Source organism: Microtus pennsylvanicus, chromosome 22 (genome assembly GCF_037038515.1).
Source record: "Microtus pennsylvanicus isolate mMicPen1 chromosome 22, mMicPen1.hap1, whole genome shotgun sequence".
NCBI lineage: Eukaryota > Metazoa > Chordata > Mammalia > Rodentia > Cricetidae > Microtus > Microtus pennsylvanicus.
Window position 1 is genome coordinate 4,855,096 of NC_134600.1, and position 27,946 is coordinate 4,883,041.

Genomic DNA, 27,946 nt, shown 5'->3' on the forward strand with positions numbered 1-27,946 from the left:
GGCTGCACTTTTCAAACCTCAACCGTGAGAAGCGCCGGTCGGCGTCCGTGCGTGCGGCGCTCGTCGCCGGGAGTCGCCTCCCAGGGACCCGGCCGCCGGCGAGCAGCCGCCGTGAGCGGGGAAGAGAGCGAGGTGAGCCTGGGTAGCCGCCGCCCCGTCGAGGGGCAGAGCCCGCGGCGGGCCGAACCGTCCGTCCGTCCGCCGGCGTCGGGGGTGCGGGGCGCGGGGGACACGGCGGGGAGCCCGAGGGCCGGGGCGGCCGTCCGGGAGCGTGGGCTTTGCCCGATCGCCTCCACGAAGTGTGTGTGGACGCGGTGGTGGATCCCGGGCTCGCGTGCTGCGGCCACGGGACGCTTTCCCGTTGGGGCGGACGCGCTCGGCCCGCAGCCCCGGAGGAACTCGGCGGCCATCGCATGGGCCGCTGTCAGCCCCTGTGTGGGGGAGCCGCAGCTGTTTGCCCGGACGGTCCGGCTTTCCCCTGTGCTGGTGACCGAGCCTCAGACTGCGGTCTGGACCGGTCTCCCGGCCCGCCCGGCCCTACCGTGGGAAAAGGCGCTTCCGTCCGCTTCCCCCTTCGGGACGTGGAGGAGTGGAGACAAAGTGGCGAGGAACTCCCCGGCCGGCTTGCGGCCGGTCTCGGTGGCTTGCATGGGGGACTAGAGGCGTGCTGGCTTCAGCTTGCAAGTTGGGATGAAGGAATACATCCGAAAGTTTAGTGATTTCGGTCACCCTCAAGCGTCAGGTCGGTGGATGACATTCACCGAGTGTTGGGCTGACGTCATGTTGACATCCGTGGCACCGATAACGCCGAACCTCGCCGGCAGGTTTGATAGCGTGTGGACTTTTTAAAAAAGTTTTTCCAAGTCTAGCAGAGACTCTGTGCCTTGGGCGGCAAGGTCTGCCGCGATACATAGGCGACTGGAGGCGTTTGAAACGTGGGATTTTGAACTCCAGGAGCAGAGTTTTATTACAGAGAGATAATAAACTCACTTTCTCATTGGTACACCGTTGTACCGTCTTTAGGGTGAGATGCCCAGAAATGGTTTTGCACAGTTTCGTAAAAATTGAATCACACTGCTTTAAAATCGTGTATATTTCAAAAAAGCTGGTGACCAAATTTTAGACCCGTGTTTTTTCCCAACCCTTTTCTGATAATAATTGAATTTTGTGATTTTAATATTTCAAGTAATTGTTACTTTTTTGAGATACACATCCGTTTTAGATAATTTTCTAAAATGAAGGTTTTACTCTTAAAGTACATTTACCTTCATGACAGTATGTTTAAGTTAGAGAAACAACATTTCTGTAATCATTTGAAAATCTTTTTGTATGTAGACAGGATAGTGACGGTTTCTCTTGGATTAAGTAAAAAATTACAGTCCCAGGTCAGGGAGAAGGCTCTGCTGGAAAAGTGCCTGTCACCAACCCAAATGTCCTGATCCCCTGGGACCTGCATGGTGGAAAGAGAGAACTTACTCTCACTGACCTCTCCACTTGCATGTAATAAAAAAGAAAAAAAGGAATTACAGTTTGATTAAGGTAGCAGTGGTATTTTAGTAGAGACCTCATTAATCAATGTGAATGACATCTATAGAAACTGCAGGCATTTAATAGCAGGCATTTTTTATTAATTTCATTAATTTTATTAATTAGTTTGTACTGACAGCCAGACAGTGTTGGTGCTTGCCTTTACTCTCAGCATTCGGAAGGCAGAGGCAGGTGGATCTCTTTGAGTCTGAGGCCAGCCTGGTCTACAGAGTGAGCTCCAGGACAGCCAGGACTTTACACAGAGAAGCCCTGTCTGGAAACAAACAAACAAACAAACAAACTCTGCCAACAGTGAACAGTTTACTGGTACTGAGCGAACAGGCACATTTGTCTCAACGCTTTGTTCTGTAGCAGTTTGAGAATTATAAAGCAGGATTTCTGTGTCAAAACCTCTCAGTTTTAATTTTAGAGACTCAGTTTAAAACTCAAATCAAGAAAATCAATTACAAATTTATGCATTTTATCCTTAATATATATATTATAATGCACACTCCCTTTGTCTAAAATTCTTACTTCCTGCACCTTGGCATTCGCTTAGCTGTTGAGCTATACACCCCAGTTTGAAAGGAGTGCTGCTCCTTGAGACAGAGCGCCCCCCCACCCCTCCCCTCCTGTAGTCCAGGCTGGCTCTGACCTCAAGAGAGCCACCTGCTGTTGCCTCCCAAGTGCCGAGAGTAAAGACATGAGCCACCATGGCTGCTCAGAGCTGATTGTTTGTTTCTGTGGGGTGCTGGGCATTGAATATAGCCTCGTGGACTCCACCCACAGAGCTGTGCATGCAACCATACATATCTTAGATTTTCTATACCAGACTACTAGAAAAAGACAGGTTTTCTTTTCTTGCTGGATTCAAAGCAGAGAAATGTTCTTTTCAATCAAGTCACAAGTGTCTACTTTTATGATGTTGCTGTGATAAAAGTTGCATTTTTGAGAACATCGTTCATTAAATTGCTTTCTTCTATTTATGTTTTATCTGAGCATTTAATTCAGTTATTTTGTGCATGTAAATGAGTCCTCTTATAAATATTTATACATAATATGTTTGGTTGATTTCCTTGCTCTTTCCAACTAGTCCAAAAGAGGACGTATTAAGCACTGAGAGACTTGAATGGTGAGATGGCAGGTCTCTCTAATCCTTTAAGGCTAGATTCCCTTTTGCATTGTGATAGCTACTGAGCAAACAGTGCTTTGGCTGTGCTGTTATGTTAGTAAATGGTGTGGTAATTTATTGTACAACAGAAGCCCGGCTTTCCGCCTGATGAGTGACAAGCTCCGTGTAATTGTTGGCCCACTATTATTTCCGGTTTTCAGCATCTTCCATCCTACTTCACAATTGTAGGATCTATTCTTCTCTGCAGGTGGGAGAGGTGGCTGCAGGCCGTACTGCCTTGGCCTGGTGTCAGGCTGGGCTTCTTTGCCTGGACTGCAACCCTGGTGTAAACCATACCCCAGGGCTGGACTAGAGTCACTTGGCTTCCTATTGTGATCTTCAGGGGATTAAATTATCGAATTATGCTTGCTGTTGAGTACTTAAAGACAAACACAAACAGCACAACCCTATCAGCACACACAGCACGTGGGAGCCGACATTTGCTTGCGGCAGGACTGTTCCAGTCCCTGGCCGACTGAAGCAGATCCCTCCTCAACATGGCAGGAAGTTGTGTTTTTATGGATGCTAGGTAAATACATCTTCAGTCTGTCTTTTCCTGGACGCAGCTCAGCCTTGTTGGTGCGCATGTAGGAGAGAGGAGTTGCTCCCCTGCCATAGCCGTTCTCACTAACTTCATGCAGATCTAGATTTGCCAGTCTTCAGGCAGCACAATGTGGGGCTCTCAGGGAGCGCTTAGCTAACCCAGATAGTGACGTGCAAATGGGGGGTCACCTGGGCAAAAATTAGTAAGTACAGACTAAATGGTTTTTCAATTTTGCATTACAGTAGATGATAAAGATAATTGTCACATTTCTGGGTCTTGTGGTGACCTCGTTTTGAACTGACAGTCTATGAGAGAAATCTTAATTATTTAGTCAACTGCTGAAATAATGAGAGACCTCTGAAAGCTTCAGGACTGCAATTTCAAGATGATCTCAGTTCAGCCTACCCCTTAGATGTTCCTAGACATACATTTTGCTGTGCCTTACCTATAGACTTGTAGTCAAACGTTTTCAATCCTCACTAGGGACGCCGCGCTGAGGTGCGTGAGCTCAAGTGAACGGTGGGTGTCCCCAGACACAAAGTGTGCTGCTCTCTAACGTTCAGTCATCAGGTGCTGTGTCCAGGGTCCTCTTGTGTGAAGATAGACAAAAGGCATGTAAGACAGCCTGTGGGTTTTAGGCAAAGCTTCCTGGGGCAGAGCATGCATAAGAAATAGCCCTTTAAGGAAAGGTAGGATATATGTTTCAGGCAGAGAAGTAAAGCAAAGAAGTGGAGATCAAATAGGAAACTGAAGCATGAGAGGAAACGGAGCCAGGGCATATTGAGCTTCCGGGGTCTTTGAGCGTCATGCCGCAGAGGGGTTTACCTTACGGTTCCTGGGGCTCATAAAGGACAACTTATTTCGCAGGCAACTTATTTCTCAGTGCGTTCAGGATTGCATTCTGTGGTTTCTGCATTCACAAGCTCTTTGCACTTGATAGCCTTGAAAGAGTATTGCGGTGAGTACGTTTATTTACTGCTCATCCTGCTGGCTGTCTCTGTCCAGCCCAGCCCAGGCACAGACTGAATCTAACCTTTCCTCTCTTCCTTCCATCCTTGATTCCTATCTGAATTCCTACTGCAATTATCATAGTGGGAGTTAGTGAAGACACTGGAACGAGTGTGTGACCCCATGCGTGTGCACCACGCGAGCGCACAATTGACATCTCACTGTGTCTCAGTTGTGCCTCCTGGCGCTGTGTCTATGATTGCTATAGTCTGATAAAATAGTCAGTGATTTCAAATTGAGTAAGCTAAGTTGGTAATTTGAATTTAGAATGTTACATTCTTGGTTAGAATTGGCTATAAAAGCTATGAATTGTAGAAGAGATCTCTGGATTGTTTATTAGAAATGAGAACTGGATGATCATTTGAGGACAGACAAGGAGAGGCAGAATTGACCGGCAGCCCTCATGTGTATTGTATCACAGGCAGCCCCCGATTGTGAAGACTTTGTTGACCAGAGATGACTTGTGCTCCCTTACAGGCAACATTGGATATAGGAGAAACAGGAAACCACGTAGACTGACAGCTCTTAAGGAAATTAGGAGGCTTCAACAGCTTCCGGTGCAGGTGTATTAGCAACAGGCAGATGTGCCTATGGTCTGGTCTCTTGAAATGTCTTGTCCTACGGCAGAACTTGTATCCCAGGAGATATAGAGCCACGATGAAATGAGTCAGAGCATCCAAACTCATTTGCATATTTAAATGTATTCTGTTTCTGGCTGCATCTGTTGTCATACAAGTACCTGTGCTATACTCATCCTTTCTGGTGACCATCATATGAGTGTTAAAGAATTTGCTAGGGTATGAAGTTAATACATGCCAAAGACCAGTTAGGAAGTCCTTGAAGTGGGCTGATCGATAAGATCTGCTTTAGACCAGTTAGGAAGTCCTTAAAGTGGGCTGATCAATAAGATCTGCTATAGACCAGTTAGGAAGTCCTTGAAGTGGGCTGATCGATAAGATCTGCTTTAGACTACTGTTGTGCACTTCACTCCCTTTTATTAAAAAGAAACTACGCTCCCTTCTTCCTCATGTAACTAAACAGCAGGCTTGGCCACACTTAATTCTCATTACTATACTTGAATGTCACACTTTGGACTCTTGGTCTCAGTGTCGGACTTTTCTCAATACCCACTCTGTGTGTGTAGAATTATCCTCTGAAAATTTCATGCATGTATACAATGTATATAATGTATCCGTGCCCACCCCTCCCTCCATCTTCTCTTCCGACTGCATCACATCTTCCTTCTAACTTCATGGTCTTATTTATTCATTTAATCTCGCTGAGGCCAGTATGTGCATGGCTGCTCAATTAGCACATGGGGAATTTTCAGTGACCATACTCCTAGAGGAAAGGGGCTCCCCCTCTTCTAATAGGTCAACTCCTGATAGAGCCTCAGCTAGGGGTGGGGCCACGGGAGCACCTCCCCATGCTAGAACTTTCCCTGTGATCTTGTGCAGGTAAGCACAGCAGCCGAGAGCTGAACCGTGCAGCCCACTTCTCGCCCAAAGGAGAGCATTTCACAGCACTCCCCGTCCTCCAGGTCTAACGTTCTCCCCTGAGATGTTCCCGACTCATTACATACAGTGAGAACTAAGTCTAGTCAAGAAATGCTTAGTGTTTTTCTACATAACATTAAACAGTACACTGATTTGTGTTTAGATTATAGCCTGAAGTTGTACATGGTCTCTGTATGAGAACTGACCTTTGATTTGGATAATAAACACCACCAACTATACGTAAAAGCAAAGAAAATGTTGAGACCTTGAAAAACCTGGACAATCATAGTTACTGAACTGATTTATCATACGATCTATAAACTTTTATGTCTTTCATTTCGTACTTAATGAGGTAAAAAGTCATCTTTCAAAGTGCAACTTTGTGGAGTGTTAATATGTGGATTTTAGAGTTTCAGATTTTTGCAGTGTTTTTAAAGTCAGAAATTATGCTTAATTGAACATAAACCTTTCATGCCATAAAAGGATCGTATTACCTCTTGAAAACTGAGAGTAGAAAATGATTATTCATAAAATGTTTATTGGTTTTAGTTTCTATGAGAGGCAAATATCCTAGAATCTAAAATTTATATAAAAAAAACTCATAAACTTGTCTCTCTGATTACTTGCCATGTTTTTTTGTTGATGAAAGGTGCCGGGACTACAGCCCAGTTATGTCAGTGACTGAGCCCTGGCCTTCTATTTGTGGAAATGGGAATAATGGAAGTGTAACCATAAGCATGGACTCAAAATAAAGGTGGCACCCGAAAGCCTTAGCCTAACTCCATGTAGAGACGGATGCTTGCATTGATTTGTTGGAGAATAAAATGTGACCCATGAACTGCAGCACTAGGAAAGTATGAAGAAGTTCACGCCAGTGGGTGTGATGGCACAGGCCTGTAATCCCAGCTGGAGAGAGGGGGAGGGGGGATTATAACCAGTTCAAGATTACACAGAGTTTTCTAGGCTAACCTGGACTGCACAGTGAGACCCTTGCAGCTTTCCTCGGTGATCATTTTCTGCCAGTGTTGTGGCGTGCCTTGCACTCAAGTGTTTTTGTATAGGACACTTAGTGCGTTAGTGCCTACCTTACTGGCCATTTTAACTTAGCGCCTCAAGCGCCCTTATCTGAAAAGGCAGTTTGAGTGTGAGTTACTGGGGGTTAATATTTCACTAACAAATACAAGGAAGGTGTAGTTTGCCCTAGAACGGGAGCCATTAGGATCCCAAACTCATGTTGAATCCCCATTGCGAGGCTCCCTCTCCCTCCTAGACAAGGTTTTGTTGTGTAGACCTCTTACTCCGTGTGGTTCAGGTTGGCCTCAGACTCCCAGCTGTCCTACCTGCCTTGAACCTTCAGACTGTTTTAGCCTTCTGAGTGCTGGGTTCATAGGCGTGCGCACCACCGCACCCAACCATTGTGAGGTGTTGAGAGGGTGAGGACTTGAGGCTGTGTTAGAGCCACCGGGAAGTGATTAGGGTTAAGTAGGGTCCTTAGGTTAGAACCCCATGGTGATGAAGCACCCTAGGGGTTTTATGAAAGGAGGGGAAGAGACAGACAAGTGCACACACTCCTTGTCTCTTGTGATGCTTTGTGATGTCTTTGGACTCTCCAGCAAGAAGGCCACCATCATTTGAGGCTCCTTGGCCTTCTACTTCCAGAACTGTAAGCCAAAATACACACTCTTTCTTTAGTAATAGCGCAATTGCTGTATTGGCCCTCCAATATAGCGACAAGAACCAGACTGACACAGTCGGGAACTTAAAACTGCTCGGCCTGGTGGCAGTAATGAAGAGTAAATGGAATTCAGACCCGAGCGTTTCAGCTCTGTGTGTTTTTCAGTGTACTGCGTTGTTGCTCTTAGACTCCTAGAGATGTTCCTCCAACTACCTAGAGGAGTTTTCCCGTGGGACCAAAGGTTACAGAGAAACGGTTTGCAGATTTGAGAATTGAACAGGAAACTGTGCTCCAGTCACACTGCCTGTTTGCTGAAATACAGAAGAGAATAGTTTGCATTTGAATTAAAATGCAAAATTAATTAAAAAAAAAACAGTTCTGAAGCAGGAAGTGAGGCGGGGGATGTGGCAGTGGGAACGGTCTAGAGGGTTTTATAGAGGGTGCTAGCGGACTGATTCCTGGCCTTTCCTTAGGCAGAGGTGGCAGAGGCCACCGTAATTACACGAGTTCAGCTCATACGAACCAGCAGTTCGGTAGTGAGGCTTCATAAAGCTTTAATATTAGTTAATATGAAGCAGGAATTTCACACCAGATATGGCCACATAAAGTACACGAAGCTGCAGACAGTCTAAGCTCAGATGCGGATTTGAACTCTGGGTTGGTGATTATCTCTGGCCAGTCCCTGACCCAGTGAAATTACTGAGTTTTCCTGCACGGCCCACTCAACGTTGAGGCTCTGCCCTAGGAAGAACTCTTCAGGTCTAAGGGAGTTTCTAGATTTAGTTTTGAAAAGTAGCTAGTCCATGAACAAGTTCTATTTTTGTGTTTCACAGGACTGTGATATAATTCACAAAATGTGAACTTGCCCCCCAAGCTTGTTTTATCATATGAAGTTAAAACACAGTCTTTACATTGCTATGCTAAATTGCACAGGTGCGTGAAACCTGTCACTTAAAGAAGGGTCGTTCACAAATCAAATAATGGTCACCTCGTTCCATTTTAATCATTTGATTTTTACTGTTTTCATAGCAATTTCATTTAGAAGCGAAGTCGGAAGCTTTGTTTCTGTGCCATAGAGGAGGGGATACCAGTTTAAGCTTCTAGCGTTTTCTCCGTGTGAATAGCATGGTTTCTGAAATCAGCCTATCTGCACTGTGGTCGCGTCTTAATACTATATTTGGACTTGTGCGCTGTAGTGCACATCCTGCCCGAGATAATGTCTCTTTCTTGGTGACATTTAAGTACAACCTCTCTTCCTGTCTCCCCTTCTAACAGGTAAAAGTGTGTGCCCAGAGAAGCAGACCTGCCGTCATCTACCATGTCTCGGAGAAGATTTGATTGCCGCAGTGTCTCCGGCCTGCTGACCACCACTCCTCAAACGCCAATGAAGACGGAAAATTTTAATAATTTCTATACACTTATGTCGAAAGAACTCGGGAGGTAAGGAGACTTTGATATGTATGCTGTCTAAATTCAAATATTTTATTTCTGCTCTAGAGCACACTTGGACCACTATCAGTAATTAGAAAGAAAAGCCGCCGCCTCTGCTCTCTTAGCGGACTAGAAAGTCACATCTGTGGAGGAGTTCACATCCAAGGGCCCACCCAGCTTCAGAGCTCAGCTCTTCCTGCGTCTGTGAGTGGGAAGGGGCAGCTTAGGCTGCCAGGCCCCCATCTGGGCTCTGCCACTGGCTGTCTGGGTGACTTCAGCTGTTAAACGTACCTCTAAGTGCTGGTCTCCTCTTCTCAAGAAGAGATGCGGATCATACGTGGATGCTCACATGTAACTCATTTAGAATTTTCAGGGTTAAGTCACCTAATGTTTGTGAAGTGCTTATTGCGGTGTTATATGCTGTGGTTTCAACACATTTGTCTCCATTTCTGGTGTTTGTCTAAGAGAGAAATAGAGATGCTTCACACGCGCACACACACACACACTTTCATAAACAAAGAATATTGGACTCCTGTCTGATATCACAATTTATATCACAGAGAGCTGGTGTCCTATAAATAGAAGCTCTATGAATTCTGCCTTGGCTTAACCAGATACATCTTTCTCATGGCCAAGGGTGCCCTTGACACTTAGTACTGCAGTAGTTTTGATAGGCTTGAGAATTAGAAAAGCTATGCCCAGTTATTTATCTGTTGTGTGTCTCGTTAGGTTTAAATTAAGTGTGGTGGTGAAGGCTAGACGACCGTGGTCATATATATATGTATGTGGAGGTCAGTGTTTTGTTTTATGCTACAGCGATCTATAAAGTCTGTTTTTGTTAATGGATAGTCAGTAAACTAATATGTTTACTTTAGCCTGAAAATCTCTGTGTGGAACCTCAGATTTGCTGACCATGAACTTTAATTCTTTGTTGGCGTCTTGGATGTTTAGTAGAGGCTAGCCCTGGCTTTCTACTTTTTCAGCTGTCCCACACAGCCCTGCTTTCATAACATAAAGATGAACCCCTCTCTCATCGCTATAGAATATTTTGCTTTCTGCTCTGCTAATCTCTATTTGACGGACACAGTTTTCTTTTTGTAGCTGCACACAGTATATGTTGAGGTAGCAGTCTCTCAAACGTTTAAACAAAGCTGAACACCGCTGGTTCCCTTAAGTGCTTATCAGGTGATCCAATATCCAGATCGCCTTCCTTGGTGCAGTTTCCCTCTTCTGGACCTCATTCTGCTTCTGATTGTTTCTGTTGAAAAGAGAGGCCTGTATTAGACACAGAGTTGTTAGTAGCTTCCTCTTTGGGTTGTAAGCAGACTAGTGAAGAAACCCAGCATGCCATTAGGTGCCTGTCTGCCTCCTGTACATTGTTCCTCTCCCTTTGGTCACTGCGCATGTCCAGTCTGTGTCGCACAGCATGCTGTTACTCCACCTGAGCTAGGAGCTCCTCGAGCTGCCTTGGCTCTGGATCAGAATTTGTGTGATGGTCTTAGTTGTGTGCTCTTCTTTTCTTAGTTGAGAAGATAGACTAAATATGTTCAAGTTGCCTCTTATTGCCAAATGTCTGGAAATTGCTCTGAACAGATACTTAGACCATGACTCGTTTAATCTATACCACAAGAAGCCTTCTCACCTATTTTTCTAGGTTACTGTTTGGATGAGTAACTTTATTAGGTTAACTTTGAAAAATAATAGGTATAGTAGCTCCTGAGGGCTTCTCCCTTTAGCTCTGTAGAGAACGTGAGTGGGCCCACTCTGAGCTTTAAATTGTCTTGCAGAGGTGGTGTCATAAGGAGCCATCATGAGTTGCAGTTAGTTTGCTTTTAAACATTTTAAAGCAAAAGCTCATGTTAGGAGCTGATTAAAAAACCGAGTCAGACTGCTAAAATGCCGGCATCAGATGTCGTCATGGAAGAGACCTGAATTGCTTTGGGCCAATGACTCACATGGTAGATACTGATGCGTTTAATTTTTAACCTTGGCAATTAAAAATCATTATTTTTTAATTTTCTGTCCTTTAAGAAGATCCTTTCAAGCTGACAACCATTCTTAGTGTGCAACCCTTGTGAAGTGAGTCTGGGGTTCTGAGCATGTTTCCCTGGGCGGCCTGCTCATTGTGTAACATAAACGTAATTCTAGCATGTGGAAAGCTACAGAGTTATCTTTCTGTGTCAGCTTGTCTTTAAAATTTAATTTTAAAATGTCAGTGTTTGAGAGTGTATTTCCCTTTAGCAATACAAAGGAAACTGTATAAAGTAAGTCTAAGTTCATTTTTCACTATTCTCAAAAACTGCATTGTTCCTGTTTTTTAACATGTTGGATAAGTTTTTTCCACCCCTCCCCCAGCTGAGGCAAAGTTTCATGGGCCTTGTGGTTAGAAGGGTGAGGCAGATTCAAACGTCAGCTTCCTCTGTGGCTTCCCCTCCCCCCCTTCGTATTTTATTGTTGTAGATGCAGAGAGCACCGGGTAGACGTTTCTCTGCGGGGAAACTAGTCAGTCTGCCCTCTGAAGGTGTGTGGACTGGTGGTATTAAGGTTTTACGTTTTCTTGACTCTGTCTTAAATTTGTACAGGAACATTGTATATTGAAGATTATTTTTATGCTTCTAGCCTAAACCGCAACTAGCATCTTAAAATGTAAAACAGATAGTTGATTGTTCTTCTTAAAGCCTCTAATATTTATGCTAAAATATTTACCTTTTTTCACAGTATATATGACTTTATGCATGTGTGATTATGTGTTAATATATGGATATAACTTTATGAAGACCTCCAATGTGGTAGTGCACACCTTTAATCCCAGCACTGCAGAGGTGAGACAGGCTCTGCATGTGGGCCAGCCTTGTCTACAGAGTAAGTACTAGGACAGCCAGAGCTACCCAAAGAACCCTTTCTTAAAAAAATCCTCTGTGGATTTAAAACCTAGCATAACGTGGAGTGTCACAGTAGCTCCACAAACTGCTGCTTATCGGATGCTACTGTGTGTTAGTTCGCAGAATATAGACTTTTATAGACTTGATTAATGAGGTCAGACATGTTTCCTCTGCTCGTAGTGCTTTTCCTTGGCAGTGAACATGTCAGGTGACCACATGTCAGGTGACCATTCATTGCCCATGACATTTGCTCAGCTTTGTCCTGGCTCATGGGAGTAAGAGTAGGAAGTCTCAGGAAAGCCAGAAACAGTGAGGTAAAAGCAGGTGAAACTTGTTCATCTTGCTACTTGTTTTTGAAGTGATTCTAGTGCCTGGATACTGTCACGTGACTAGTGTCGTGATGTCATCACAGCTGCAAACTGTGTCTTTCAGATACATAGCTCTCTTGGCTTCCTAGTTTGTTATTAAACTTTACAAGGTGAGGTTTTATCCTAAAACCCTGAAAAAGAGGGTTTGCAATAGGCTTTGACCTGAAAACCCTCCAGAAAGGAATGTAAACCTTCTTATTTGAGGGTATGTATGCATTTTTTGGAGTGTACAAATCAATAGCTTTTATTAGTTCTTAAAATAATCCTTGCTTCAAAATAACTTTACATCTTTGTAAAACTAAATGCTGTAATAGATGCATATACCAGGAGGAATAGTCTTTGTGCTTTAACTTTGGGTAGGATGCTGAGTATTTCTGTTAGAGAGATAAAAGCATTTGTACTTTCTTAGAAAGATTAGCGTGGCATTACTGGTGTGCTTGTGCCAAACTGTTGATAACTCCGAATTTCTTTGCCGATCAAAAATGCATTTGAATAGACTCCATATCTCTTAGGTGTCTATTAGGAACATGAAGTTGGTAGGCAAACAAAACTATCGGGTATGCTAAAATTGTGTCACACTAATACTGAAAATAAATTGATTAACCTGCTGAGATAGTTAGTCTTCTGCATTTTATATGGTCGCATTGTAGACTTTATAAAAGAGCATATGGTATTTGATTCAGCTTATAGAGGAAAAAATGGCACAGATGTGAACGAATTCACTCTAAGTTGAAGATATAAACCCGCCCTTTTCTTTCTCTCTAGAGGAAAGTTTGCTGTTGTTAGACAATGTATATCAAAATCTACGGGCCAAGAGTATGCTGCAAAATTTCTGAAAAAGAGGAGAAGAGGCCAGGATTGCCGGGCAGAGATTCTGCACGAGATAGCCGTGCTGGAGCTGGCCAGGGCCTGTCCCCACGTGATCAATCTGCACGAGGTCTACGAGACGGCCACCGAAATCATCCTGGTGTTAGAATAGTAAGTGTGTGTGTTCTCATGCACTTAAGTGTTTATTGTGATTGTGGAACGTGGTATGAAATGTCAGAGACAATAATAATAACAGTCTGGCAAAATTTATAGATGCTTGTTAAAAAATATTCGTTTATGTTTGTACATTTTTGACAAGACTAAATGTTTAGCTTCATGCTTACATACCAAAACTAATTAATAGCAAGTAATAAACAAAAGACAATATAATAATTTGGGAATATAGTTGCAAGAATTTGATTCCATATAAATAGTACACAAATTGAGATTTTCTTCTAGAAAATAATGGTAAATAAAATCAAAGTAATTTTTATGACTAAAATCTAAAACCAAACCTGTTTTTTAATAAAACATGCCTAAGAAAATGATTCAAGAAGAAACTTGCCCAGAGGTGTGCCTCCAGCGTCACCAAGATACCTATAGTACATACAATGTGAAAGGACTGTCAGGAACTATGGCCAAAAGAGAGGGGAAAATCTTTTGTTAGTAAAACAGTGGGAACACCAAAATGCACAGTAGACTGCCATGGCCTGTGACGCACAGATTAACATCCAGTACAAACAATTAGAATTTTTTTGAAGATAAAGAACACTGGAAAGAGATCAGGTAAATTAATACTGAGTTTATCTCAGGTTTTGATAGGTTTTAATAAAGTAATGATGCTTTAATTAAATTTAATAAAGTAATTTATGCCAATTTAGCACAAACTATTAAAGAAAAGTGCTATTTTAGAGAAAATAAGGCTACAAACTATGGTGATTCTTTATGCCTGCCAGTGTACATCATTGCCCGTGGAATTTGTAAGTGTATATATCCTATTTTATTTGCACAATTGTGTGTCTATAGAGTGTGTGTGTGTGTAGCACACAAGCTTGTGGTTATGTATCGAAGCAGACCTTTCACTGAACTGAGAACTCACCGTTTCTGCTGATCTGCCTGGCCTGCTGGCTCCTGAGATTCCCCCCTTGCGTTAGCATTGCAGGTGGGCCACCACACCTGCCTGGTGGCCAGAACTAGGTCCTCATGCTCCTGTGGCAAGTCTATCACCTGCTGAGTCACCTCCCCAGCTCCCAGGGCTTTTATTTTAGTGTTGATGTTGTAAGGAAGTGGAGGTTTGTTTATATAGTGTTTGAAAACCAATTGTTTTGTGGAAAGAAATAGATGTGGCTAGAATTAATGGATGAAAATGCTGCTTTTCTAAGGTCAAGCTGGCTTGGGGTTTCCTGAGCAGTGAACAGTGTGTGCGTCCCCAGAACCAGACCCCGCAGCAAAGTCTGTTCTAGAGCCGGCAGAGTAAGGTAGAGTAACAAGGAAGACTAGGAGACCAACGCCACTTCAGTTTTCATATAGTTTATGATGACTCTTGTCAGAGATTCTTAGCAGCCTTTGCTCTAAATAGAGCTACCTTTCTGTAAGCCATGGGAAAGGCAGTTAAGGAAAGGCTGGAGGATGAGTCCGTACAGGACCCTGACTGTGTCTGTCAGTCCTGCTGGAGCTCAGGGGAAGCAGCAGGAGTCTCTCAGAAACACGATGCGTGTCATGTATAGCCTGCGTTTACAGTCGGAAATGGGTCCAGAGACCTCTCCCAATGACTTAGGAAAATTGTTGTGATCTCACTGCCTGGCTGAAATATAACGAGCTCTCAGCAACTGTTTGAGTAGATTAGTACATTTAATCTCATAAAGTGGCTACGACTAAAATTTATTGCTAGGATTGGGGCTTAATTGTGTCTATCACTTTTGGGGTGGCAGCCACCCTGGCGTTTTCATATAATTCCAACAGTTTGGCCAGACAGATTTGCTGTAACAAGGAGACATATGTCTTTTGTCTTACAGTGAAAATTAAATGGTGGAGTCTTTTACTCTGATAATGTACAGATTAAATTCCTACCACAAACCATTCCATGTACTCACGTTTATTCTACAAAATTCAAATCTCTGAAGACTTGGAAACATAATACTCTTGACATTCATGCATTCTTCGCTTTGATTCCTCAGTTGTTGACCTTGTACCGTCTTCACTGAGCCCCTGGAAGACTGCACATGTTAGTACGTCACATCAGGTGGCATTAACATCAGCTGGTTTTGTTAGATTTGAAGAGGGTACGGCGGTCTGCCAGATCTCCCATCCGTTATAAAGGGGCAGCCTCCCTTTGCAGTCGTCACTAATCTGAGTGATGACCTAGTAAATGCCCTTCTCCTTGACGTGCTTGCTGGCCTTAGCAGTCACCGTGGATGTCGGGACGTGCTTCATTCTAATCCCATTATTCTCTCTGCATGTATTTACGTAAATTGTGTATTTACATGGATTTAAGCTGGCGTTCTTCTGATAAAAGTGTTCCTTTCCCCTTTCTCACTATGTTTTCATGGTTTCGTTGAACTGTTAGCTAGCATCAAGTAAAGGTAACTCATTATGATCAATTAGTGGGCCTAATCAGCTTCTTCCATGATTTTCCTTCATGCCAACTTTATCAAAGATTGACATCTGTCAGGTAGGCTTTAGATCTCCGACTCGTTCTGTCTGATGAGATTGACTTAGTTTCTGGAGACTTCCTGGCTCAGCACGCTAAGATCCCTTGAGCCTTCCCCAGCTGGACCAGGTCAGCCCACTCTGCATGACACCCTGGTTGCAGTGGGTGGTATCTGGCAATTCAGAATAAACCTGCTAAGACCACAGCTAGCAGCAAGTGACAAGATTACCCCCCCCCCTTTTTGCTGTTCTTTTAAACTAAAGTATTGCCCGCTATGGCATGTTTTCAGAGAGTCAGAGTTATAGGGTTAGGTTAGGTACATTTGCTTCTGTTTATATTCAGTGTTGGGATTTCATTTAAAAAACAAAACAAAAAAAAACCTCCTTATTAAAAATCATTTTAACTATTAAAAAGGTATGCATAATTTAAAACTCAGACATGTAAAAGCGTTTGACGCTTGTGTGTGCGTGCATGTGCGTGTGTTGATGGCAGGGGTTGTAAGCACCTGCTGTGTCGCTCTGCCGTGTCCCCATGGATGGCTGATTCCAGAGTACTCCATGTATGGCTTAGCGCTTTATTCCGCTGTCTTACACAGAGGCTTTATCTTCAGGTAAATCTGGGAGCTGATTGCTGGCTCAAAGAATAATGCATGTCTAACTATATATACAGTGCCTGAACCCCCATGATCATTTTAGAAAGTCCTTTTTTGAGTTTCTGCATTTGCTGACTTTATAAATACACATAAAACTTCCTTTAGCAATTAATATAGCTAGGAGTTCTTCAAGTTCTATTGTGTTTTTGTATTTTGCTGTTTTGTCTCAATCGAAACCTTTTTTAAAAACCAAATTGTTTACTTTTGTAAATCAAAGTGAGGTTCTTCTAATTACCTTGTCACTCGTAAGTAAGTTTTAGATCTTCTTATTTTTATCGAAACACATAGCCCACATAAAAGTATTACCTTCCAGTTAAATGTATCAGTGACTCCAGTCCTCTCTTTGGCTGCTTTGCTGCGGTGGTCTTGTTGCATCTCTTTATGAATTAGGGTTCTGAGAATAGACAGGCCACCACATCCCCACTTTGCCCACACTGAGTGCTTTAAAAGCGTGTGTGCAGGCAATGAGGAGAATACCTTCAAAAAGTAGTAAGGGGAACACGTTTTCTAAATGGACACATGAAGTGTTTAGTGCTGAGTTTTAAGCAAACTAAAATTGATTATGGCATAAACTGATTCGTTTTTTGAAGCCATGAGACAAACGCTGCCCTTGAAACAGAGCAGCCTGAAGGGGAAGTTGCTCGTAATTAACAAGCAATAGCTGTAGCTGTGCAGGACTGAGACGAGACACGCTTTTTGTTGGGAAGTGACAGAGTTCTGTCCATTGGGAACGTCCACTGTGCTAGCCAATTTAGCAGCAGCCACAATACGCAGTCTTGATTTTTGTGGCGCCCCCACGAGTACCCGCTGACCTGTGTCTTGCTTCCTATAGTTTTCTCAGTTCGTGGTACATCTGCACACAAGTTCTGAGAACTTCGTGTGTCATCTCTGTGTTTTCACCTTCTGAGAATTGCATTTGCAGTATTGTACTGCTAATCTCATCTCGGTGCCGCTGCAGGAATGTGGTTGGGCCGCTCTGTTCTTGAGTGGCATTTTTAGTTACAGTAAACAGTGGGACTAGAAAGGGAGGGTAGATGTGTCGCCATCTACACCATGGCTTCTTCCTCCAAAGACCTCGGGGAACTGTGTGGAAAGAAGAGGCTAGTATGTTAAATATTCATGAGTATAAACTTATTTCTTTTTCCAGATTTGTTTTCCTATATTGCCTTCCCATGACTGGTTTTGTAGTTTCTAATTGTGAAATTTCTGATACTTACATTGCCTTTATTATGATACGTCAAGTCAGACAATACAGTTAGTTTTTGTGAATGTCCAAAAGGTTTTGGTGAGTGGGTAGGATGGAGTGTGGGGGGTGTCATTGGCACCTTCAGACATGTTCCTTACCAGCGGATATTTTTTCCTATGTTGTCATAAACCAAGTGTCAGCAGCAAATTCTCATGGTTTTCCTTGGCATGCTATGTGCAGATTAATCTGTGACAGCTTACAGCGGCAGTGTAAAGTATTGGTTCTTGGAACTTAGGTTTGAGACCACCATACCCTACATACAACATCTTTCTTAGTCTTGACAGCCACGGAGATGCTATACAAGCATTGACGTTTACATGAACATTTGCTTAATGGGTATACAATATTTAAAGGTTATTTTTAGATAAATGATTTTAATAGTTCTATTTGAATTTTCTTTCAGTGCTGCAGGTGGAGAAATATTCAACCTGTGTTTACCTGAGGTGGCTGAAATGGTATCTGAAAATGATGTTGTCAGACTCATTAAACAAATACTTGAAGGAGTGGATTATCTACATCAGAATAACATTGTTCACCTTGACTTAAAGGTATGGTAATGTGATTTAAACTAACATTGCTGTTCTTTATCTGTCCTTGGTAGCTCAGTGTCAGGCTGGCCTTGGTAGAAATAGGGCCTGTCATGGTCCTCTAGACTTGTGGGTGCCTCTGCCAGGGTAGGGCTGCATTGGGCTTTGCTTTGTACTGAGTCAGGAGAGGCTGCCTGTGTGCTAAGCATGAAATATACCACCTAAAATCTAGCACCCTTACATGTAATCCATCCATCCTGCTCCAAGGCACATGTACCTTTCCTGGCTCCTCCTCCCTTTGAAGTGATTGGTTCTGGTGACTGCCTAATCCCCTCCTGTTGTTTTTTGTCCTTCTGCTTCTGCATCTCAGTCCCCTTTCTCTGAGGTGTCATGTGGTCTGTCTCTGTAGTTTAGTCAGAGTTGTCACCAGTCAGTCCCCAGAGCCATGGTCTGTCTTTCCTGCACAGTCGCTCCCAGGCCTTGTAGTCCGAAGTAACACGTTTGTTACCCCGTGGATTCTCTGTCTGTCTGTATAGTTGGCCTGCAGGAGCCTTTGGGTTCCTCTGCCACCTTCATAATATAATTTCAAAATCGGTGCCTAGCATAACCCAGACCTGTCTCTAATTTCCACCTGTGGATTCTGACCATTTGAAAGTTCTATAAATTTAAATGTACATTGCCCAGCTCTTTATCCTATCCCCTTAAAAAACAAAGCAGAACAAAGACAAAAACCACATTTTTATTTGTTTCCCTGTGGAGGGGGAGGAAATTTTTATCATCTGGCCTCCCTGCCCTTTCTCCTATAATCACGTGGTTGGGGAAGGGCAGCATAGTAAGTGCCAGGATGATTACCTGTGAATCCGTTTGGTCTTTGTCCTGTGTAATGCAAACTGTCCCACGGCACCTCCGAGCACTTGAAGTCGAGGTGGCCTGTAAACCTGGCTTTTCTCTGCAACCATGAAGCTGACAGCAGAGTTTAATTGTCTCCTATAGTCGTCTCTTGTGATTTAACATGAAGCCTGGCATAGTCCCTAAGCTAAAAGACTGTTAGGATTTTTGCACAGACTTTGTGAGCAACACTTCTGCATTTATAATGGGTTCTGATAGGGTGCTTTGTCATACCTACAGTAATAAATTCAAGTCATGTGGCTCTTGGGGACAGCGGAGAGCACGCACATATACAGATACAGCTTATTGTCTGAGCCATACACCTCGAGACGGTCAGGCCAAGCTCTTCTAGGACCATCCGTCACACTTGTTAGAACCACGTTCTGCCCTGGACATGCATATGTGTGTAACTCCTGCATGCTTACCCTGCTGTCTCCCGGAGCTCCTTTCTCATTGACACTCAGCCTGAGCATCGTCGTCTCTATCGCCAAGACTGCATGTTTGCGTGTGCGCATGCGTGTGTGTGTGTGTGTGTGTTCACCACTTGAACTTTTTGTGTGCAGAATTTAGTGCTCTTGTCTTTATAACTACATAGTCCATATGTCATAATGAGCCCAACGTCTTACAAACTGAAACTCCTTCTTAGCTGCCTTTTGCTTTCTTCGTCTTTAAATGTGGGCTTCTCCTAACTGGCAGTTAAGCGGTGTTGGCTGAAGTACTGTAAGGATGCATAGAGCCAAGCAGCAAGGTAGACTCATTCGCCCGCAGTCTAGGACCAGCCCCTTGCTGTGCATTGCTCATCTCCTCTGTGTGCTTTATCTAGCCGCAGAACATACTACTGAGCAGTATATACCCACTTGGAGACATAAAGATTGTAGATTTTGGAATGTCTCGAAAAATTGAGAATGCGTGTGAGCTTCGAGAAATCATGGGAACACCTGAATACTTAGGTAAGAAATGCATTTTATTTTTATATCATTTTGAAATGTATAAAGATCCCTATTTAAAGCTATATTTATGGTGGAGATGTGGCTAACTATTATGGTAGAGTGCTCACTTAGCACCAAACAAACAGAAAATCCTCACGTATTTTAGATCACACAGTACTAGGATTCATTTGATTCAGAAAGTTTAATGTGTTCAAATATGGTTATGACTCATTAAATGAGGGGCAGTGAATACAGGAACAGGTTACACATTTGGAACAGCTCACAGGACATTGGCTACGTGCAAAAGCTCAGTGCGTGTTTATACTGACTTTGTGTGCAGGGAGAAAAGCGTAAAAGGGGAATCAGTAGCAAATAGGCAGAAAGCAGAGGAGAGAAGCAGAAGCACTTCTTCACGTCATTTCCACACTATCAGCTGTGAATAATCTCAAAATAATTAAAGCCCCACCACATTCCTGTTGGCGTTCTCTTACTCTGCCTTCCATAGCCAGATCAAGTCGTAATTTAATGTAAGGTGATTATTTTGTTTTCAAGTTTGCTCGTGTTGAGTCTTAATTTAATTTTCTCTTTCAGCTCCAGAAATCCTCAACTATGACCCCATTACCACCGCGACAGATATGTGGTGAGAGTCTACTGGTTATCTAGACACACCCTTCACAGCTGCACAATAGATGCTTAGCTTTTAGAAAAGCAACTTTAATACTAAGAATAAGGCTTTCTGTCAAAGATGCTATTGCAGAGAGGTCATTGAGGACATTTGACCTGCCTGTCCTTTTCAGTGAGCTCCTGACCAGAGGTGCAGAGATAGAAACTCCCCTCCCTGGTCACCTCAGTGACACACACTCAGGAAGCTGGCTGGTGTGTCCGTCATAGCTTGGGGTGATTCTCTGCCCAGCTGTGCGAGTATAGAAGGGATCGGCATGGTGTTTGCTGAGCAGGAGGAGGTCAGGTGCACACAGAAGCTCAGTTTATGGTTCACCTGGTTCACTTCTAGGGAATTGTGGGGTTTGAGGTCTCAGAGAGACCTCACAGGAGGCAGCACTAGGATGGGCAATGGAATTTCTGTTGCCACAACAGACCGACCGACTTACCTTAGCCTTACTCTCCTGATTCTTTAAATCTAATGGGTTTGTAACGAAACAGAGATCTGAGTACTGATACATGTGTAAAGTCTGCTGTGTTGTCTTGTTCTAGCTCCTGACCAGCCTTGTCCTTAACATATTTACATTTGAAAGTTTTTGCCCTTCCAACCTTGGGCTTTGCCAAACTTGTAGACTGAGTTTGCACAAAACCCTGGCTACATCATTATTGTGTAATTGGACAGACTTAAAATGCAGCTGTCTTATGTTCCCATCACGTGTCTATACCGAAGGTTGTGTAGACTGTAGATAAAATAATATTTTCATTGGATTATGTTGATATTATACGTAACATATATGTGGACTCTGTTTTCTTTGTGCGGCCAATGGAAGTAAATTAACTATTTTAGGTTACTGCCAGTTTTGAGGACAGGAACTTGTGTGCTATTAACTGTATTATCTATAAACATTGTTAAATTAATAGACCTTTTAAGCTTTCTTCTCCCTCATGTCTTCCAGGAATATTGGCGTCATAGCATATATGTTGTTAACTCACACATCGCCATTTGTAGGAGAAGATAATCAAGAAACATACCTGAATATTTCTCAAGTCAACGTAGATTATTCAGAAGAAACTTTCTCCTCGGTTTCACAACTGGCCACAGACTTCATCCAGACCCTCCTAGTAAAGAATCCAGAGTAAGTAAAGCTTTGAGTTAAATGTTGTTACAGAACAAACGTGTCCCTATTGAGAAGGGCGCAGTCTACACAAAATGCACCGTGTGTGCAGACCATGGTGGGCGCATGGAAGTTGAAGGGAACTGACAGGAAAGCGGGCAGGGGTATGGGGAAGAGAGGGACGGGAATCTCAGTAATAAAAATTATTTTGTGCATGTATGGAATTGTTATTGTGAACCATTTTTGTAAAATTTGAAATGCTAGGAAAGTAAAAACACACTAATGCCACAAGAAAGGTGATTCTAAAGTCACACAGAGTTATTACACGTCCGTTCAGATTTCTGGTAAAGCGTATAAATGCTAGTAAAATAAAAACACTAATGTCACAAGAAAGGTAATTCTAAAGTTATACAAAGTTATTACACGTCTGTTCAGATTTCTGGTAAAGTGATAGAAAGTTGATATGAAAGACAATTAAATAACTAATATGCAACTCTAAGCAAAAAAGCATACAACAGGAAGTTTAGAATGAAGGAGAGATTTGACTGAATATTTGCTCAACCAGCTCCTTATCCTTGGCTCACTATGATGGGCCCTGAATGTTTGCAGTTAAGTAAGTCTGTAGCATAACGGGCACAGGTTAACAATGGCGAAATCTTAAAGGATTAGATGTCTGCTCTTTTATATAGAAGAATGGGCAAGTTTTGATGGCTTAGAAGAAAGAAAAAAAAAGCCCAGGGTCATAGAGTATCTTTCACCCCAGCATATGCTGAAAATGCAATGCATCATGGGATTTACTGGAGAAAGGACTTGATCACTGGCAGTTTCAAGGCAAGAAGAGGCCCTATTCTTCTTCAAGAAGGCTGGCCTGTGTCCTGGGGCCGGTGGTCTCATCTGCAGACTTCTGTTGTTGGCAGTTAACCTTCTGGGGGACTCAGTTTCTTTATCTTTGAGAGGAAAAAACAAAACAACAAAAGCAGCTTTCTGAATGTTTTGCCAAATGAATTTGAATCCAGACAACTCTTGCTTGGTAATTTTGGACATGAATGTTTATTTCATATAAAGAATTATATTGTGGTTTGTTTATAAGCCATTTTTGTTTTCTTAAGTAGACTTTGCCTATAGTCTCTTTAATGAGCATATTACTAGTTTAATTATGAAAGACGATATACAAAAACAAAAGACCAGAAATAGCTACCAAATGGTTCCTATTGAGCCTTTGGGTTCACAGGTGTTTCTCCTTTTGAACACTAAAAAGCGATTTTCAGACCCAGAGTATTGGGTGGACATCACTGACTGTCTTTTCAGGATTTAGCAGTTGCTAGTTGTTGTTTGCTTTGTTGTTTTCTGAGACAGGGTTTCTCTGTGGAGCTCTGGCTGTCCTGGAATTTGCTCTGTAGACCAGGCTGGCCTCGAACTCCCGAGCACTGGGATTACCCGGCGACAGTTACTATTTTTAAGAGTATAAACTAAATGCAGAAAATAAATTCCTGATTTACAGTTTCTCCAGAGGCTTTCTAAATTGAAGGGCTTTAGTAATTTCACTAACCTGTGTTTGCTTGGCCAGCACGTGCTTCAAGCTTGACTGGATTTCCATTTGTTCTCTGACACATTTTCTGTTCAGCATAGGTTAGGGTGAGGCATCTACACCCCAGTTTTCCTCTCAGCTGTCGTGAAAACACATCTTCATGCGTAAAGGGAATCTCCCCATAAGCAGACGTAAGGCCTGGAGGTGAGGAGGAAATGCTCTGTCCAATCCTCTCAATTCTGTGTTTTCGGGTAGTATTGAAACACACAGTATTTAAGCATTTTGCTTACTAGCTGTCACACTTCCACCCTGGTACCCCACAGTCTGTTTAACAAGACCCTACTGGTGCTTCCAAGACCTTGATGTTATAAGCAGCAATCTGGTGAACACTAAGGAAATGCTTCCAGAAACTAGGTTGATTCTCCCCAGAGCAGGAATTTCTGTTTTATATTTTGCAACATGGTTTTATGTGTCCTCCCAATTACTTCTAATATTCAATAATACCAGTATCTTTTAGAAGATTATGGAAAACAAGCATTTATAGTATCTAGGATGTACTTTGTGAACTTAGACCTTTCTTCCTTAATCTTTGTTTACATACTAGTTTTCAGTGGTGGGGACCAATGCCACGGCCTTACACAAATGAGGGAATTCTACCATTTGGCTTCACCCTCAGCCCATGAATTCACATTTGTGTAAGGAATACAAAACAAATCTGTTTCTATAAATGTCAGAGAAAACATCAGTCAATGGTCATGCCTGATTGTTGCACTTAATTTTTAGATATCCTTTATTACAGAATAAATACGTGCTTTATTTAGCTCTGCAGTGACGCAGACGGATACTTAAGCTGTATTATCTACTTTGAGTTACCACCTCGCTCAGAGTGGCTGTCATCAGAAAATCTGATAACTCTCATGCTGGAGAGGATGTGAGGAAAGAGGAATCCTAGTCACTGTTTGTGAGACTGCGAATCAGTAGTCGTTATGCAAATTAACTTGTAGGTTCTCTAAAATTCAAAAGAAATTATTTTATGACCCAGAGGGACTCTATGTCCTACCACAGAGATATTGGTATACCCATGATTATTGGTGCTTTATTTATAATAGCAAACCGAGCGAGTCAGTAGATGAATAGATAGTGAAAATGCACAAAATATACACAATGAAATATTACCCAGTTGTAAAGAAAAATCATGAAATTTGTAGGGAAATGACATTGGAAAGTATAGTAAGGAGCTGCCTAAAACTAGCAGAAGAAACCCCCTATGTTCTCCCTCATATGTGGGTCTTAGGCTTCAGAATTCCATGCTAACTGTGGAGAAGGCTGCTGAGACGCACAGGCCGCGACCGGGCAAGTGTTTGAGTGGCTGCTTAATCTGTTGTGAGCTCATTATAACAAAATGGTTTTGTTTACTAAGAGTAAAGTGACGTATTTTCAAGTGGGCGAGAAAGCAGCTGACAAAAATGATCATAGAGAAACTCTCTGGAGTTGACATAGAGAAAATGATCATAGAGAAACTCTCTGGAGTTGACATAGAGAAAATAATCTTACTTCCTTAGAACGAGACGTGAAAGTACACACTGTAGCCCACGCCTCCGCATGGCTGCCAGGCAGGATCCATTACCGTCACGGGTTAACACAGACCTTGCACTGCCGGGAAGAGAGGTTTCGCTCAGGACCTCACAGTGTTTGCCACTTGTCTCTGCCGCGTGGGGCCGTGGCGAGATGGAGCATGACGTCCCGTATAACGAAGGCCCAGCCATGTTACCTACCTCCTCCAGGCTTGTCCTCAGTGCTCCAACTGCCTTCAGCGAGTCCACCACCTTCCACCAATGTCACAGGCTGGTGGCCTTTGGGGAGACACTCAGTGTCCAGACTACAGCGCATGACGCTGACAGTTGGGAAATTGGCCTCAGATTCAAGTCTTCTAGTATGTCCTTCAGTGGTCCGTTAGATGACAGTGATGGTGCCTGTTTCCTAGGTTCCCTGGGATTATTAATAATATACCGAAGCATGTGAACTAGCCCTAGCGTATGCATGAGCAGTTCGTGAGAGTCAGCTGTGTGCTGTCTCCATCTGTGTTCGTCTCCATCGGCTCTTGCGCTCACCTTTCCCGTGTGCTTTCCGCCACAGGAAAAGACCCACAGCAGAATCCTGCCTGTCGCATTCGTGGCTGCAGCAGTGGGACTTTGGAAGCTTGTTTCACCCCGAGGAGACTCCAGGTTCCTCTCCAGTTCAGGATCACACCCTCAGGTCCTCTGAAGACAGGACCCCCAAATCCTCCTGTAACGGGAGCTGTGGGGACCGGGAGGACAAGGAGAATATCCCCGAGGACAGCAGCGTGATCTCTAAGCGATTCCGCTTTGACGACTCCTTGCCCAGCCCCCACGAGCTTGTTCCAGACTTGCTGTGCTAGCACTTTCCTCTGTGAGCCGGCGGGACTGACGTGGAGATTGAAAATCCTCTCTGTGTGAGATTGTCTCTTTAGCTTCATATGTGATATGTTTTTATTACAAATGCACTTTTGCTTAGAAGAACGTAGGGAACAGTTTAAATGCTAGGTTTCTGTTTGCTAGCATAGCATTTCCTGTCCTGAAGTTGTTTTACAGAGAAGAATATTTAAGTATATGACAAAAATGTAAATTGTGCATGTGAGTTCACATGCAACTAAAAGAATTCAAGTTCAGTTGAACTTATAAAATGTTTTACATATCAAGAAAAATGGGTTCTATTATGGTGAGCGAACACTGAACAGAGTGGAAACATTGGAATGTAATAGCTTTTCTAAGGCGAGCCCTGTGCCGTGACTGTTGACGGAACTGGTCTGGGGAAGCAATGTCAAGTATAAACCACACTGTACTGAGACGGTGTTTATTAGCAAAGCTCCAGAGATATTCACAATTGGAAGTGCTTCCCACTTACCAATACCTTGAAACTATGTAAGATTTCCTTTGTGTGCGGGATGCTCCGTGAGAGGGGCTGTCAGCCAGAGCAGAGAGGAAGCAGGGCTGAGCCAGGCTGTTTCTCTGCAAGCTGAAGCAAAACATGGCATCATTTTCCAACTCCAGTGTGTTTTGCACACTCATCGTACATCAGATCTAGCAAAAGTCTGGAAGATAGGAATGTGTGGTTTGCAGATAAGAAAGGTCCTCCTCATCCTCTAGAATTACCAGAGTATAGGAGAATTGGGAAAAGCCAAATGTGTTCTCATTTCAGTCAGCTAGACACACTCATAAAGGGAAATGTTAAGTCCAGGCAGCTCACTCAGTGTTGGGTATCTCCTAAGTCTTAGAACAAGCCCACCGTTTAGAGTCTTCCACAAAAGTTCCAGAGTATTAGTGGAACTGTTGGCACCAGAGTCCTTGGTAGGCAGTGCAAAACATTATGGCTTAGGCATTGCTGGAGTTCTTCAGTGAAATTCCGAGTGAGTGAGGAGGCTTGACACGCAGCTATCTCCAGGGTCTCTGTGTGTGTGTGGCGTGTGCGTGTGTGTGTGGCGTGTGCGTTTATGTGTGGCGTGTGTTTGTGCGCGCGTGTGTGTGTGGTTCTGCTGGAAACGACACAGATGAGCGTCTAGTGTTGAGTCCGTGGTCAGTAACTGTGTTCAGTCTTGATGGGAAGGAGCCTGGGGAATGCTCTGGTGACTTCCCATTTGTGCCTACTAGAAGGTCTGTAATAATATGCTACTATAATAAACTCCATTACCAAAAACCTTAATAAAAAGCCCGTGTATTTCCACATTGAAGTGGGTTTAGGCTAACGATCTGTAAATTCTTGAAATTATTAATAAATTCTGAGTTCTTTAGAAAACTTTAAACTATTTTAAATGAGCATCAGGTATTTGACTAAACATTGAGTTCCTTCTTTCTTTGTCATCTTTAAAGATGTGCTTTGTATAAGTGTGTGCATATGTGTATGTGTACAGTGTATGTATATATGTATAGATAGAGAAAATAGAGTCTTGGGTTGTTTTTTTATTTTATTTTTTTATTTTTATTTTTGTTTTTTGAGACAGGATTTCTCTGTAGCTTTGGAGCCTGTCCTGGAACTAGCTCTTGTAGACCAGGCTGGCCTCGAACTCACAGAGATCTGCCTGCCTCTGCCTCCCGAGTGCTGGGATCAAAGGCATGCGCCACCACCGCCTGGCCAAATAAAGTCTTTAAACATTCTTACATTAGACATTCTTTGCTTGTGTATTGTGCTCAACTCAGGTGCCAAAGGAACCCTCTTGTATGAATCATAGATGCTTTCTGTAGGACGTCATCTGTTGGCCCAGTAAGCTAAACTCTGAAGATGCTGCATTTAACTCATGTGTCTAAAACTGAGGAGTTGATAAACCATTGACTGCTTGTGTATTTTCCACCAGTATTAATTCAGGTGAAGTCGTTAGTCAAATCATGAGGAAGGATTGTGGTTGCTTTCCCAACAGGTAACATCTTATTGTAAAACTTTAAAAAGTATTATGCCAGACCACAAGAGTAAACATTTGAAGTTTTAATTTTAAGCCATTTGTTTAAAAATCTCTTTTTTATTGTCTTTCTTTTTCTGGGGAATTCTGAGATGGTTTGCCTGTTCTCCTTAGTTAAGGGGCCACCAATCTGTAAACTCCCGCACCTTTTCTTGAGATGTTGTTTATTGTAAAACAGTAGCTAGTGGTTATACACAGAATATAAAAACGGTCTTTCTTTCCATAAAGGGGAATTCAAGTATTTCCTATGTTGAAATCTGGAAATAAATGTCTTTTGAGAGAATGTATCAAAAATGCCTCCGTTCTTCCTCTTCTCCCTGCAAGGCTGAAGAACAGGTCTATCAAGAGCAGACGATGAGATGATGTCTCTC

General features: G+C 42.9%; 1 protein-coding gene across 1 annotated transcript; it reads left to right on the forward strand.

Moving 5' to 3' along the window:
- Stk17b (serine/threonine kinase 17b) lies at positions 1 to 27,858 on the forward strand. The gene is made up of 8 exons (XM_075955985.1): positions 1 to 132; positions 8,697 to 8,861; positions 12,868 to 13,080; positions 17,861 to 18,005; positions 19,696 to 19,822; positions 20,393 to 20,441; positions 21,418 to 21,597; positions 25,241 to 27,858. The coding sequence occupies exons 2-8, from the start codon at positions 8,740 to 8,742 to the stop codon at positions 25,521 to 25,523; spliced, it is 1,119 nt and encodes a 372-aa protein (XP_075812100.1). The 5' UTR covers positions 1 to 132; positions 8,697 to 8,739; the 3' UTR covers positions 25,524 to 27,858.
- The last annotated feature ends 88 nt before the right edge of the window (positions 27,859 to 27,946 follow it).

Bases quoted from the DNA above. Each gene is read 5' to 3' on its own strand.
- Stk17b (XM_075955985.1), top strand. From the start codon at position 8,740: ATGTCTCGGAGAAGATTTGATTGCCGCAGTGTCTCCGGCCTGCTGACC. The intron at 13,081-17,860 runs GTAAGTGTGTGT...ATTTTCTTTCAG, and splicing joins ATCATCCTGGTGTTAGAATA to TGCTGCAGGTGGAGAAATAT. The intron at 20,442-21,417 runs GTGAGAGTCTAC...CATGTCTTCCAG, and splicing joins ACCACCGCGACAGATATGTG to GAATATTGGCGTCATAGCAT.